Here is a 16,402-nt window from a genome sequence, read left to right as displayed (position 1 = left end):
AACCACTTGGTCGACGGTCGCCGCCATCGAGGTGAAACGTGCAGCAGATTGGTGGGAGCAGTAGTGTATTGTGCTGCGGGAGACACAACGCCGCGCTTGCGTGGGACCTGTGGTAGTAATCCGAGGCACGCTGACAGCTGCGGAGCACCTGCATCTCTTCGTGCTCGATATCTTCCTCGACGGCGATATCATCTTCCAGCAATATAGTTGTCCGTGTCTCGGAGCCGGAACCGTGCTACAGCGGTTTCGAGAGCACTATAACGAACTCAACTTTGATGTCTCGGCCACCTAATTCGCCTGATGTAAATCGAGCCGTCCGGGTCGCTTTCGGACGCCGTCACCGCGTACGCAAATCGGCGGCTCGTTATTTATGCGAATTCAGTGACCTGCGCGTTGAGGTATAATACCACAGACCCTCTCAAACCAACCGACAAACTGTCCTGTCCCTGATACACAGAATCGGTGACGTATTTCCTTCCCAAGACGGACAGACGAGGTATTAAGCAGGCGGGCACAATGTTTTGGCCGATCAGTGTACGTCAGCATACTTAAACTTTCCGTCCTGCTGCGGTTCTCTAGCGAATGTCTCTGTCTACTGCTACTGAGTACACTTTTCACACTGTTATGTATAAAATTTCGCTCGCATGTTTACTTCACAGGTATTTTGCAAAACGTGAGTTGAGCACACTCTTGTACCTCCATACTCGTGAAGAGGTGCGGTGTTGTTGTCGCTGCCCACTTGTTCATCCTTTGCCTCACGTTTCGTGTGGCGGTAATTTTGAATGTTTCATGAGAACTATTGTAGTATGTCTGCTTGCAGAGAGGGAATGATTGTGATGCTCTCTCTCTCTCTCTCTCTCTCTCTCTCTCTCTGTGTGTGTGTGTGTGTGTGTGTGTGTGTGTGTGTGTGTGTGTGTAAATTGCGACAGAGAGAGCGAGAGAGAGCTGGAAAGAGGAGAGAAGGGGAGGGGACTAAGAAAACAAATGTTTTAGGTATTTGGGCAGCAGAATATGGTATTTTCTTTCTCCAGTGGATGTGTTATGATGGAATATAGATGTATACACGCACATTATATCGTGGCCGTGTTCTTCCAACTGTTATACAATAGCTCTGTCGTATAAACGTAAATGCAGAATCTGCGACCCGTTACGAGTTTTCTTTTTGCACACACAAGCGGTAAAGCACTGTTGTGATCACGTTGTACATCTGCGAGAGGAGGGTGTCCCTCTGGGGACGTACTCGCTGCCACGTTTACTTTGTGCAGGGAATCGACGGCAGAATCCGTGCGCCGGGGTGACGAACCGGATCCTGTCTGCTCGGCGAGCGTCAACCGGGAAGCGACAGGGTGGAGGTCGAAGCCGCTGTTTCGCTAAGCACGTGTCCCTCTGGACAGCGGACCGGGACAGAAACTGCAGCCGTACCGAGGAATCTGTGCGCTTTTCCGTGGCCAGAGAGACCGCCGAAACTGCAGTATTTCTCGTTACGGTCGCCAAAGTGCAACCTCCAGTTTAGTAGAGTCGCAGACGACGTTTGCTACAAATTCGAGAACATTTTGTAATACGAATGAAATCCCGCTGTCCAAAAGCCGGCCGCCGCCCGCGTGCTTCTCAGTGACGCCTCTGCCTCTGAGACAGTCGAGACAGCACAGGACAGCACGGGACAGCACAGGACTGCAGAGGACAGCACAGGACAGCACAGGACAGCACAGGACAGCACAGGACAGCACAGGACAGCACAGGACAGCACAGGACAGCACAGGACAGCACAGGACAGCACAGGACAGCAGAGGACAGCACAGGACAGCACAGGACAGCACAGGACAGCACAGGACAGCAGAGGACAGCACAGGACAGCACAGGACAGCACAGGACACACGCGGCTGGCCTACGAGGGCCGCCGAAGCTGGAGCGACGCCGTCCGTCTCGCACGCCACCGGCTTAGTCGTGCACTCACGAACTGGAAAGTTGGCATTTATACAAATTTTACTTAATAATTTTGCGAATTTTAACAGCGTAAAATTAACAATAAAATCGCTTTGTTCGTGTGGCGTCCTCCTTATTGAGAGACTACTGCGCTTGAAAATGATAAGTTTAGAACGAGTTGTAAGCGTAATCAGTTTTGTACCAGCACCGGGGTTCGATCCCCGGTCCCCTCCGTACCTGGGAGACGTGCTGATTGGAATCTGTATCTGGGGGCGAGATGGACTATGGTGATAGGTTTTTGTATAACTTCCGGAGAAGTTTGTTTTTCATTATGCTAACGGGAAAGGTTAATTTAATAACGTGAACGAAACAGCCGAATAAGCCGGTGGCGTACAACGGGCCACCAATCCCTTACTGTGACTACGCAACGGTCTTTTAATATTACTATTGACCGATTATCGTTAACTAAATCGTTACAAGTTGACAGAAATACGTAAAATTGCTAGTTACCTTCGTCGCAAAAGGCTAACTGTCCCACGAGGGGCCGGCCGGAGTGGCCGAGCGGTTAAAGGTGCTACAGTCTAGAACCGCACGACCGCTACGGTCGCAGTTTCGAATCCTGCCTCGGGCATGGATGTGTGTGATGTCCTTAGGTTAGTTAGGTTTAAGTAGTTCTAAGTTCTAGGGGACTTATGACCACAGTAGTTGAGTCCCATAGTGCTCAGAGCCATTTGAACCATTTTTTTGTCCCACGAGGGGAATGACGAAGCGCCTGAGGCAAAGTGTGTAGGCTCCAGCGACGCTATTCCGCTTATTTCAACTGTATGCCCCATGTCATGCGCCATGAATCTGTTTTAAAAAAACCTGTCAACTTAATACAATTATGGTATGTTAATTGTAATACATAACAGTATATAAAAGGTCGGAATTGCTTTACATGCAAAAAGTATTGAACAAACATCTGAGGAAGGCAGAAACCACAATATATAAAAATGGTGGGGCTATTCCACCCAATCGAGAGGGTATTCCATTCAGTGAATGTCAGTGTCAAAATCACAAGCATTTACCACAAGCAAACGTTTTTCGTGCACTTGCGTACACGCACTCTTCGTGAAACCACGTAACATATTACTGGTACTTTAACCAGAGGAACTGTCCGTAACAGTTGTTACTGCTTTTCTCATGTGTTCCTCGAACCGTGAAGCACTGGGCTTTTTTCTGTTCTATGAACGAACCATCTGAAAATAAACCAACAAAACGTGTTCTCTAGAATTTCGCAATTTAACATCAGTTCTACCTCTACATCGACACTCTGCAAGTCGCACGTAAGTGCCTGGCACACACTAATAATTTGACTGGACGGAAACACCCCACGTGCGCGGGACAAAATAGTCACGTGTGCGGACAGTTAGAAAGGTGCGGCAGATCAGACCTTTGTGCAAAAAGTCTGCGATATTTGTTGATACATACACTGCACAACCTGTTCTTCTACAGGTAACGTTGAGCGTTTCAAATTTGATCGTACCTGTTCACGGTACACCTTAATTTGTTATACTGTATTGCTTAACTATGGCAATAATCCACCACACTGAGCTTACCTCTAGAGGCTGTTCTTCTGTCCTGCCGACAGTGTGGCAAGAAGCACCCTTACCACAACCACAGGGGACGCGCCACTGCCCCACTGCTGCCGCATCTCTTATTTCTGGCGGATTACGCAGTATCTCAACTTCAAAAACAGGTGATTCGAGACAAGTTCTCATTCCGAACTGGGATCTGCCCGCCCCTCGGCCAGCTGGACTGGTGTGGCTATAAAGGCCCGCCTTCCCTTCCCGGAAGGGGAAGATAGCAGCAAGGGACGGCCGTCTCTCTCTCTCTCTCTCTGTCTGGCCTCCTGTCCCGGACACCGCCTGCCGCTGTTGTTTCGGCGCTTTTCCCCCGTTCTGTCAGACGGCCAATTTCTCAATCCACGCTCTCCTGCCAGTCCTCGCAACACATTGCCATTTCTCGTATATTTTTGCTAACGCAGTAGCTGGAAGCAGCCTGGGCCGCACTGCGTTTGCGTCCTCCACTTGCGTCGTCTCGTTTCCTGCGTCTCTGCTTAAAACGGCACCTGTAGCGTGAGCTAATGTAATTGCAAAAGTTACGAAACATTTGTCGCCTGAAGTTAATTACAGCCAAAAATTACGTGCCGCTCACGAGAACGAGCACTTTCACTGGCCACTGAGCTGGTACGTATACGGGCAGTGGGCAGCAACCGTACCGACACACTAAAGTCGAAATAGTATTCTCTTTAAATAACAGGGCTAAAATTGGTTGACCGTGGCTGGAGAAGGTGTGCCAGTTTGAAGAGTACAGCAATTCCGAAGAACCTAATTCACAGATGTGTAGCCACATGTGAAGGACTTCGTCGTCGATATTCCTCCACTGCTTGCTTCAGCTGGATTCTCTTCTCCCCACAACTGTGGCACCACTACTCAAAACGCAGGCAGGAACCACCTGTAAATAGTAGCTGGCATATCTGGCGCCGCCCGGGTGTTCATTTTCCCAATTCTCTATTAGAAACAGAAAAAAAGGATGAACTGTGTTTGTAGTGTAATATCGAAAAAATTTCTTTTCCATGTACTCGTGAAAACACCTTCCAAATTATTAAACAGTCGCACAAAGACATACGCGTAATGTACAAATGTGTAAGTAAATGTGCTTCGCGTGTCTACAACGCGATTTTGTAAATGTTTCCGTGGCGAAGCCTCTTCAAAGCTCTGTACACGGCCTACAGCCGCCCGCGCTCGGCAGCTTGAAGGCGCCACTTGTCAGGCAGTTCCTTACTCCTATCCGACTGTAGGAGTGTCTCCGGAGCAAAGAACAAATCCACTGGAACTTCGCACGATGCGGCACTTTATCCTCGCATCTAAGTGTTTACTTCATATCGCCTGGCTGGTTCTCATACCCCAGTGACTGTTGCCTGTCAGTAGGGATATTTTTGTCAAGTTCGGTTAAAATCGTTCCAGTGGCTTAAATATTGATTAATAATCAACATCGGCGGTCGAATATTTCCGGCATAAGAAATTACCGTCGTTCTGCCAACGGCCTTGTCAAACAGGGCGAAGGAGCGGACAGAGGTTCAGGACGCTCCCTTGTTCTCGGGGTGGGAAACTGCCCCTAAAGGTGGAACAACGACATGAGGATGCAGAAAGAAATGTAAACCACTGCATAAAAGACACACAACGTGTATCCACAGGACGTGTGGCCAGTAACTGAAAAACTCTCATGATGATCTCTCCATTGGCGAAAGATTCCGGTATAGTTCCCCATTCGAATCTTCGTGAGGGGACTGCCAAGGGGGAGGTGGTCATGAGAAAAAAACTGAATAATCAAAGAAAGAATGGCGTTCTACGAGTCGGGGCTTGGAATGTCAGAAGCTTGAACGTGGTAGGGAAGTTATAAAATCTGAAAAGGGAAATGCGAAGGCTCAGTCTAGATATAGTAGGGGTCAGTGAAGTGAAATGGAAAGAAGGCAAGGGTTTCTGGTCAGATGAGTATGGGGTAACATCAACAGCAACTGAAAATGGTATAGCGGGAGTATGATTCCTTATGAATAGGAAGGTAGGGCAGAGAGTGTGTTTATGCAAACAGTTCAGTGACAGGGTTGTTCTTATCAGAATCGACAGCAAACCGACACCGACAACGATAGTTGAGATATACATGCCGACGTCGCTAACTGAAGACGAAGAGATAGAGAAAGTATAGGAGGATATTGAAAGGGTAATATAGTACATAAAGGGGATGAATACGTAACAGTCATGGGGAACTGGAATGCAGTTGTAGCGGAAGAAATAGAAGAAAAAGTTAGAGGAGAAAGTGGGCTTGGGACAACAAAAACGGGAGGAGAAAGACTAAGAGCTCTGTTATAAATTTAACTAGTAATAATGCATACTCTGTTCAAGAATCACAAGAGGAGGAGGTATACTTGTAAAAGGCCGGGTGATACGGGAAGAGTTCAGTTTGATTATGTCATAGTCAGACAGAGATTCCGAAATCAGATACTAGGTTGTAGGTCATGCCCTGGAGCAGATATAGACTCAGATCACAATGCAGTAGTGGTGAAGAGAAGGCTGAAGTTTGAGAGATTCTTAGGAGACTGAGTTAAACTTCTGTGTATTAAAAGAGTTTCATTGTTTTAGGAGCAACAACGGACAGAAACATTTCTTTTACTAAAGCACTCAAGAAGACACTACTGTGGCTCTGTACTTTAATGCTAACTGTACTTGAACGAAGAGAGGAAACTTTCATTTAAGCTGCCACATAAAAACTGCGTGATCTGACACGAATACAGTGGCGAAGATTTTGCAGTTGCATCTCACAAATAAATTTTCAGCTAAATACCATACGTTTCACTACTCAAGAAGAAATGGAATGATTATGTAGGCAAATAAGATATAAATAATTACAAATACTCGATCTAGTACAGTATCGAAAGTAGAATCGTATGACGTATCAAGCGAAATTTGTGACTGGACTGAGCATCTGTTGGCAGGGAGGAAACAAAATCTTACCTTGGACGGAGACTGATCGACAGACGTAGCAGTGAGTTTAGGTGTGGACCAGTAGAGGTGTGCTTGGATCCTCGCTGTTCTTTCATATATCAATGACCTCGCAGACAACAATAACAGTAACAGAGATCTATCTATAGCGAAGTACTGCCTGAAAAAATCTGCACAAATATTGAGTCGAATCTTCATAAGATTTCAGAGTGATGCAAGATTGTCAGCTAGCATTAAATGTTGAGAAATGTAAAATTCCATTCTTCAGAAAATGAAAGAACGGAATATGCTCTTACTATAATATCAAAGGGTATAAATTGTAACTGCTCAACTCATACAACTATTTGTAGGCATTTGAGTCGGTTGAGAGGTGGCATGAGCCCCCTCTCATATTTCTATCTTACGACTCTCCTCTCTAATTGCATGCAGTGAAAAGTCGCTATTCCTTCACACGCGGACTTCCCACGCAGCGTCTCTCGTCACCCGGGTGGTCCGGTGACAGGCGGGCTCTGCTGATTTTGAAAGGGTAAGCCGACGGGTGTGAGGGAGTCGAGTGAATGCTTTCCAGACGCCGACATTGTCAAGAGACACGCCCGCAGGGGCCTGAAGTAGTACCTGGGCTAGAGGTTCCGTTACTTCGCAGAAACTTGGCGAAAACACTTTCTGGCGGGCTACCAGCGAGGCGTGGGAATGACTTGTGTACCCAGGCAGTTGTGGCGGGAAAATTCCCGCGCTTTCTGCAAAATAGTAACTGTGATTGGCTTGCTCAGGGCATAGCTCCGTGACGTAGCAAAATCAGCGAAGAAATTGGCGCCAAGAATCTCCATTGGTGGAACGGTAGTGTTTCGGCAATAGAGTGGAATTTTCCGCCGGTTTTCGAGTTGCTGATTGGAACGGTTAACCACGGCCACTGTCGTGGGGGCGGGAATGTTCTGTGTTCGGTTTTGTACGGGTGCTCTTGTGGGCAGTCGGCTCTCGCCTTTCGGTCGGAGTAGGTTACAAGACTGAGCTCTCGCTGCTCTGGTCAGCCTGCTTCCGTTGGCTGTCTAATATACGTTTATTTAATTGTAACTGCTTGACGAAGTTGCTGAAGTTTCGACTTCAACGTAACTTTCTGAGTACAGTTGGCAATTGAGCGTTCTGCGTACAAGAGGCCTATGTTGTCTGCCTTGAGCAGTTTTGGCTAAAGTTGACTGTATCGGAGTTACTGTGTGACTTCGCTTGTTAAAATCAATCACTGTACCGTCAGTGATTGGGTGGCGAGCCTTCTTCGTCTCCCTCAGAGGCGCGTTTGTATTGCTAGGAAGTCTTTAGTCTGGAACAACCAGACCAGGACAATTTGTTTCGGGCTATACTCGCGACATTATCATCACCACGACGGGACGTCGAAGCAACCAGCCATTGCTTCCAGTACGCCAGATCGTGTCCTTGCAGATAAGAAGACAGCTTGGTAATGTACGTCCGCAGCACCGGCAAAGTAGGCATTTTTGCTAGGCGATAATCAGAGCTCAGCAGAGCGCGCCTGTTCGTCTTTTCTATCTTTGTTCTATCTTGGGTGTTCATTGTCTGAGTTCTCACTAATGTAGCAGCAATTAATGTTGGGTTAGCTGTGTGTCTCTCTTAAGATTTGAGTTGCTAGGAATTGGCTCCACATACCACTTCGTCATAAACGTCACAATCTAGTTTAGGGACAACTTCACCTTCACAGCGTTTATTTGAGTATCCAATTTGAGCCAATTTGATGTATTGTAAATGTTTCATGTGTTTTTGTTCATTATTTTGTGTTTAGTCTTAATAAATCATATTGTTATTTTGGACAGAACTTTCATTCTGATAATCGGTAGAGCAACCCTACCATTTCTCACTACGTTAATGAAACCTTCCTTTATTTAATTTATTTATCAAATTAAATTATTGCAGGTGCCAAACTCTTTTTCTACTCCACTTGCAGGGTTGATTACAGTCAATTCGCGTATCTTTTTAATCCATGCGCAACAGCAAAAGTCGGAGTTAGAACAGGAGGGGGGGGGGGGGCTTAGAGCATCATTTACGTATGTAGATTCTAGAAGAATTTAGTGTTAAATACACTGCTAGCCCCGGCACCTCGCACGGTTGACAAGATACTGCTATAAGGCAGTGAATCTACAAGCGAGACTGGTTACGAAACAGTCGTGTGAGCCACTTCACAATATTGCTCGGGTGTGTGGGACTCGTAGCAGGTAGGACAAACAGGCAGAGAAGGGCAGCACAGGTTTGTTTGAGCAGTGGGAGAACCTGACTTAGCTGCTGAAGAAACTAACCTGGCATATCCTCGGGAGACAGACTGAAACCATCCCGCAGAAGCCAACGCGCACAACTGCAAGAACCGGAGTGTGGGAACATGCTGCAGACTCCTGCGTCCGCCTCACACAGGGACCGCCGAGTCGAGAGCCGGCCAATCACAACGCGCGCAGCCCTCCTTCCCGGGCGAAAACCCTGGAAAACACCCCTGGCAATGCACTTCACAATGGATCACAGAGCCTGGATGAAGATGAGCACAGATGCGTACAATTCTTTTCCACAAATGACAAGAAAAATAACGCTGACCTTCCGTTGCAGAACTAAAAGGTGTAAGGTGGCATTTTGCCGTAATTACGCTTGAAATACAGTACTGTACACAGCCGGCTGTGTCAGCTCTGCCCTCTCGTGGACTGAGCTCGAGCAGACGAAGCAAACTCCTCATATGTTGTTGTGGTCTTCAGTCCAGAGACTGGTTTGATGCAGCTCTCCATGTTACTGTATCCTGTGCAAGCCTCTTCATCTCCCAGTACCTACTGCAGCCTACATCCTTCTGAATCTGCTTAGTGTATTCATCTCTTGGTCTCCCCCTACGATTTTTACCCTCCACGCTGCCCTCCAGTACTAAATTGGTGATCCGTTGATGCCTCAGAACATGTCCTACCAACCGATCCCTTCTTCTGGTCAAGTTGTGCCACAAACTTCTCTTCTCCCCAATCCTATTCAATACTTCCTCATTAGTTACGTGATCTACCCATCTAATCTTCATAATTCTTCTGTAGCACCACATTTCGAAAGCTTCTATTCTCTTCTTGTCCAAACTATTTATCGTCCATGTTTCTTTCACTTCCATGCACTCCATACAAATACTTTCAGGAACGACTTCCTGGCACTTAAATCTATACTCGATGTTAACAAATTTCTCTTCTTCAGAAACGCTTTCCTTGCCATTGCCAGTCTACATTTTATATCCTCTCTACTTCGACCATCATCAGTTATTTTGCTTCCCAAACAGCAAAACTCCTTTACTACTTTAAGTGTGTCATTTCCTAATCTAATTCCGGCAGAATCACCCGATTTAATTCGACTACATTCCATTATCCTCGTTTTGCTTTTGTTGATGTTCATCTTATATCCTCCTTTCAAGACACTGTCCATTCCGTTCAGCTGCTCTTCCAAGTCCTTTGCTGTCTCTGACAGAATTACAATGTCATCGGCGAACCTCAAAGTTTTTATTTCTTCTTCACAGATTTTAATTCCTACTCCGAATTTTTCTTTTGTTTCCTTTACTGCTTGCTCAATATACAGATTGAATAACGTCGGGGATAGGCTACAACCCTGTCTCACTCCCTTCCCAACCACTGCTCCCCTTTCATGCCCCTCGACTCCTGTAACTACCATCTGGTTTCTGTATAAATTGTAAATAGCCTTTCGCTCCCTGTATTTTACCCCTGCCCCCTCAGAATTTGAAAGAGAGTATTCCAGTCAACAAGGTCAAAAGCTTTCTCTAAGTCTACAAATGCTAGAAACGTAGGTTTGCCTTTCCTTAATCTATTTTCTAAGATAAGTCGTAGGGTCAGTATTGCCTCACGTGTTCCAATATTTCTACGGAATCCAAACTGATTTTCCCCGAGGTCGGCTTCTACCAGTTTTTCCATTCGTCTGTAAAGAATTCGTGTTAGTTTTTTGCAGCCGTGGCTTATTAAACTGATATATTCGGCATATTTCCACTCACGAGGACAACACGGCAAGCGCCATAACCTGATTTCCCAGAAACTTCGCTCAGTGGAAGAAGAGCCAAACTAAGCGAACACGTGTTTTGCCTCACCCAGATATACTCAGAAGACGGCTGTCAAAGTTCATTTTCAACTGACGGATGCCTTTCGGCGTTTTTACATCAGTTCTTAATTCTTATATTTGATTTTTACGTACGTTCTTCAGGAAGGTTTGGTACATTCCCTTTCTCGATAGCGATCCTAGAGACATTCGAAACATAGGAACATAGAAATTCCGAACACTACGAGCATCGCGCGTAGGCAGTTTTACAGCACTGACGTTGTTCCATATGAAGCTCAGCCGGAAAAGAAACGACGTCAACATTGTGGAAGATATCGCGGGTTGGCAATTTTCGCGGAAAACCACGCATTACGGATCACTTTTCCGAAAATTGGCGCTTGTAATTGATTATAAATCAACATATACTACAGCAATTTCACGGAAAACAATTTCATCTGAGTTCCTCATTCCTTTATTGTCCTTTTTTTAATTCATCCACCAGACATACAACTAGTAGTCGAATAAGGACAAAATTATTTTAACATTAACTGGAAAACATTCGTGTCTTATCCTTCCGCGGACATGAGTAGATCAAGGAGAAACAGAATAAAACTAAGAACAGTAACTGGATGTGGAACACGGCGCTGAAAACTTGGACCGTCGTTCTCTCAGGGAAGTCGAGCATCAACGGACAATTCGACACACGTGTCCGCTTCTTTTGGTCGCTCTTCCACTGAGCGATGTTCCTGGGAAAGTCGATTATGGCTCTTGACGTGTTCTTATCGGCAGTTGTGTCTTGTGGAATAAGTTTCTGGTGCAACTCACCATGTACAAAGAAACAACTGACTCCACAAAAGCGAGCGGTAGGAATAATACGGCGTCTTCTGCCGCAGGCGTCATGAAGTAAGCCCTTCCAGGAGCTCGGCTTTTCAGCTGGACCGACACAATACGTATATTTCCTATAATGAAATGCGTCGTAATAATCCATCATAATTTGAGAAGAACAGTGATGTAAGTACGTGCCGCACCACAGGAAAAAATGATCTTTATTTCCCCGTGTGTGACGCACGTGCGAAACCCTGATCCGACGTAAGGGGTAGCCGTCAGTGGCTCAGGAAGGAGTTCAGTTTGCAGCAGCAAACATATTTGATCCTTCGCCCAATTACATAAAATGTCTGGTAGGTAGCAAAGGAAATTTTAAATCTAAATTACAGTCATTTCTCCTGGACAATTCTTTCTATTCCAAGGACGAATTTCTACTTAAAAACTCGTAGTCTGTAAAACAAATTTGTTATAGTTGCATGAGTAAGACTGAAAAACATGTTCATTAATGCTAACACACATCATGTATACTTATCTTGTAGCCTGACTCGTTCTACATATTGTCGATGAAAGAATTGTTAGTGCTGTGTGGAACGTGTAACTACGGTCTGATTGCCTCCATATTCAGGTTTTAGCGCTTCCCCGTCTCGTGGCAGAGCATCGCATAAAGAAGAAATGGTACGCTTCTCTCAGGGAAAGGTCAGCTTGCAGAGAATGTGAATAACTGTGCACTTGAGATATAACTTCATAATAACTTCAGCAATAGTCCTTTCCCAGTGTACAAGGCGGTTAAAAGCCAATATCGTGGATACAAACGGCTGTGACCTTCAATTGCATAGCGGTACAACGATAAATATTGCATAGAAAAAATACTTGATCGTTGCGCCACTGCAGCGTGTCGGAAGTACAAACATTGTACAGTCGTTTTTTTCCTCATTGAGCTAGTTGCTTCAAGAGATGTGCTCGAGCAGTGGCTGGCGCCACCGCTGTGACACGCATTATGTCTCCCGACGAGAGGAAGCCAGAGTCCGCTGTGGGAGCGCCGCCGGGGCTGTGCTGTGGGCGAGCCGCCTCCCCACTCCATCCTTTCTTCCGGGAGTGCCAGAGGTCGCCCCGCGAGTTTCGGAGCAGAACTTGTGCGAAGTTTGGAAGGCAGGAGACGAGGTACTGGCAGCAGTAGGGCTGCGAGGACAGCTGCCGAGTCGCACTTGGCCTGCGAAAGAGGAAGGCCGCAGGTTCGAGGCCCACATTTGTAGTCTTCCAGGAAGATTCGTGTTCCAGACCGTTGACCGGTCGCATCGCTGCTTCCTGCTCTTCGCCATCCCCGGACGCGATGGACACAGATTCCTTTTATATGAAAGACCCTGTGTGTGGGTCTTCTTTGTCGAGATTTCACGTGTGGTATGAAATATGTTACCACTTACAATGTTGCCCGTGTGATCGAGGAGAGTCGTATAGAAACCCTATAAAAATCGTTACAAGTATTTTAAGTGTTATTTTACAGTCACTGAATTCTTATCATTGTATTGCCATGCATTAAATTGTCGTAGCTAGGGACTGGGAAAAATCGTTTTATTTTTTGGTCAAATTCGGTGCCAATTTCTGTATTATTTTTGAAAATTTCGGTGTCATTTTATCCCCAGTTTCGGTGTCACATTTTTTGCCACTTTCGGTGTCATAATTTTTGCCAGTTTCGGCATTACTCCTTCTTCGTATTCGGCTTTACTTCTTTTCCGTATTCGGCGTTACTTCTTGCTCGTATTCGGCGTTACTTTCAGCCAGATTCAGTGTAAGTTTTTCGACAATTTTGGTATTTTGCCAATTTTTGTGGTTTTTCGCCAACTTCGATGTTTTTCTCCAATTTTTGTATTATTTTTTGCCAAATTCTGTTTTTTGTCAATTTCGGTGTTATTTTTGACGTTACATCATAGTCCATCGCTCAGGAAATGAACTTTTATTTTAAGATTACAGACGAAACTCAGTATAGAGGAAAAAATGAGTCAAATGCAATTTCAGTGTTGAATAAGTATCGGTTATCAATACAAATAAAATGCCGACTGAAGATTTATAACATTTTATATGGGAAGAATAATAAATATGCAGAATATTGCGTGATAGTATTTTGTAAAAATGTGTTAGCATAGAATCTCGTTAGCAGGGAAACACGATGTCGCTCGCTTATAAACGACCACAGTGGTCGCGCTGCGGCCTGCTGACCCGCGGAACAGCCTCAGGTCGGCCCACAAAGGAAGCCGCCCAGTCTACCGCGCGAGAGCTTTGTCGGCTATTTCGTAAGCGTGATTACTCTAAACTTCCGCTCGTGGTTAACAAAAGACAAGGGAATTTCGGAAATGTTAAGCAGAAAATAATTACGTTTACAATTAGACCTAAAATGGTTGAAATGGCTCTGAGCAATATGGGACTTACGATCTGTGGTCATCGGGCCCCTAGAAGTTAGAACTACCTAAACCTAACCAACCTAAGGACATCACACACATCCATGCCCGAGGCAGGATTCGAAGCTGCGACCGTAGCAGTCGCGCCGTTCCGGACTCAGCTCCTAGAACCGCTCGGGCACCGAGGCCGGAGATTAACGCTTATGAGCTCAGTAGTTTCGTAGAAAGAAGGTCAGACAACTAAAACGATTTAATTGTTAATTGTATTGTTACAGAGCATTATGTGGGAGGAACGGGGATGAGGAGGTAGGCGTAATGCACCACTTCTAAGCATAATTTTTCTGTAAAGACCATCCAAACTTTTAAAAAGAACACAAAATAATGGATTTGAAACAATATGTCAAAAAAAAACTTTACAATGAAGCTTTAATGCCTAATCTTGACCAAGAAAAACTTTGCAACCTTCATCCTATCAAAATTACTGCAGTTGCTCATTCGTCTATTCTCGCTCAATGCAAACTGTTAAAAAAGAAACCAACCCACCAGCATTCGTCTGTGGACGGGACACGAAAGTAACCACCTAAACGCAGTACATACGAATAGCGCGACAAGTTTCCGGACTCCACCTCCCGCAGAGTTCTCTGAGCCACATAAAACACGCGTGGAATTCACACCCCTGGGCGACGACCGTCCCCTTCACCACAGCTCACTACAACTCAGAAGCTTAGTGCTCGGTCGCCGACACCGACCACAGGCTTCTTAGTGTCCGGAACATGTCGTGTAGCCAGCAGGTGGCGCAGTGTGGGAGCTGGCCGGGGTGGCCGAGCGGCTCTAGGCGCTGCAGTCGGGAACCGCGCGACTGCTACGGTCGCAGGGTCGAATCGTGCCTCTGGCATGGACGTGTGTGATGTCCTTGCGTTAGTTAGGTTTAAGTGGTTCTAAGTTCTAGGGGACTCATGACCTCAGATGTTAAGTCCCATAGTGCTCAGAGCCATTTGAACCATTTGGACGCAGTCTGGCGACCGTTCTCACGCAGCTGGTGGCTCCGGGCCAGGGCGACACCGAAGTGGCGCGGGAAGGCTGCGCGCGGACGTGTGGCGATGATGCTGTCGACACAATATACTGCTGAAATCCACAATTTCTTGAAGGGAAATTTACTCAAACGTTATTTTAATATTTTGTAAGTGCAAGAACGGAGGACTGTCGCGGTCGACTCGGCCAAAATCTTCCGCGGTGCACGTGGGCTGCAGTTCAGGTGCCTTTTTCAGGTCAGTTTGTAGCTGTTTCCCGGTTTGATGGACCGCAAGTGCCCTGTATCAATTTGTCCATCTCGACTTGCCCTACCCCACTGAGGTAATTACCGCTCACAGCACGCATGTGGACGCGCGGTGTCGTTACGTGAGTAGCTTTGTCGACTCGCCTACACCTCGAGTGACAGACTGCAGCACGCCGTCCGCCCCGCCTTGCGCCTTGCCCCGCCCTGCTGTGCAGCTGTGCAGCGCCTCGCAGCTGACGCTCCGTTATGTTGGCAGTCCTGGTACGACTACAAGCTGCAGTGGGACCCGCGCGAGTACGGCGGCGTCGAGATGCTGCACGTGCCCTCGGACCACATCTGGCGGCCCGACATCGTCCTCTACAACAAGTGAGTACACCACCGACCCCTTCTCACAGTCCCCATCTCTAGAAATATACTGTATACTGTGAACCTTGGGATGGCAGAGCGAGGTGTAACTTAACTGTACGTTTCTCGGTTCCATTGACATTGTGACTGCGTGAGCCACACTTCGAATATTAATACCAAAGCTCAGTGTTCAGTACAAATAAATAATCTAGGAGGTAACTGAATCCACAGTACAATCAATTTGTTCCTCATAAACAATGTTGTGTAGTGAATGCGAATACATATTCGAACAAAAGACAGGAGGTAATGCTGTCTGGCTACAGAGGTCCAAATTTGCTCCACGGTCTGTATATTTGTGACCACATAATAAGTACTAGTTCAAACATTACGACTCGATCACCTGTATGGTATGAGAGCATAACTACATGCAATCTTCTGAGGTGACACGACTACTGAAGCAGTGCTGTTTTGCTCAGCATTCATTAATGTTACTGCACGGCAACTGAATGTGCTTTAGTACTGCTTCACGTGACTGCAGACTGATAATTCTGCACGAAGATGTGTGTCGAATAGTAATGCTGCTGTACGCTTCCTCACACGAGAGACTGGGCAGATGGCGTCAGAGAAGGTTTAGCAGCTGCTCTCACCAGCACTGGGAGAGGGTTAGCAAATGGACCGTTGCCCTCTGTGCAATTTCACTTAACGCACTAGCATTCAACACGTTTATTCTCTGCATTTGATTACAAATGTGGCACTAATGAACTCAGGTACCATAGCAGCCCCTGTATGTGGCCACATTCTCGGACGACTGTGACAAAATTCCGCGTTTGGAGGGACTGTTTGTAATGTTCACCGCTTAAATAAAGAAATTATTCGATAGAGGTTTTCAAGAGCATGCACGTGGTGAGAGCTTAGACACTGGAAATTGGCGAACTTTACCCGTAGCGAAAAGAAGGGCTTTCAAAATTAATATGGCCTCACACTTCATTGATAAGCTCTGTTTACGAAAGCTACCACTGCAAGCCGGGATGAACTGGTCGGATGCA

General features: G+C 46.2%; 1 protein-coding gene across 1 annotated transcript in view; it reads left to right on the top strand.

The window, feature by feature from the left end:
• The window catches only part of LOC126109559 (acetylcholine receptor subunit alpha-like), a 446,478-nt gene that overhangs the window by 270,398 nt on the left and 159,678 nt on the right, over positions 1 to 16,402 (top strand). The window contains exon 4 of the mRNA XM_049914574.1: positions 15,268 to 15,377. Coding sequence (XP_049770531.1) covers positions 15,268 to 15,377 — 110 coding nt within the window. The remainder of the gene's footprint in view (positions 1 to 15,267; positions 15,378 to 16,402) is intronic.

The sequence above is a fragment of the Schistocerca cancellata genome, chromosome 12 (assembly GCF_023864275.1).
Source record: "Schistocerca cancellata isolate TAMUIC-IGC-003103 chromosome 12, iqSchCanc2.1, whole genome shotgun sequence".
In the NCBI taxonomy this organism is placed as follows: Eukaryota; Metazoa; Arthropoda; class Insecta; order Orthoptera; family Acrididae; genus Schistocerca; species Schistocerca cancellata.
Note: the sequence above shows the minus strand (reverse complement) of the source record. Positions and strands in the feature narration are given on the sequence as shown.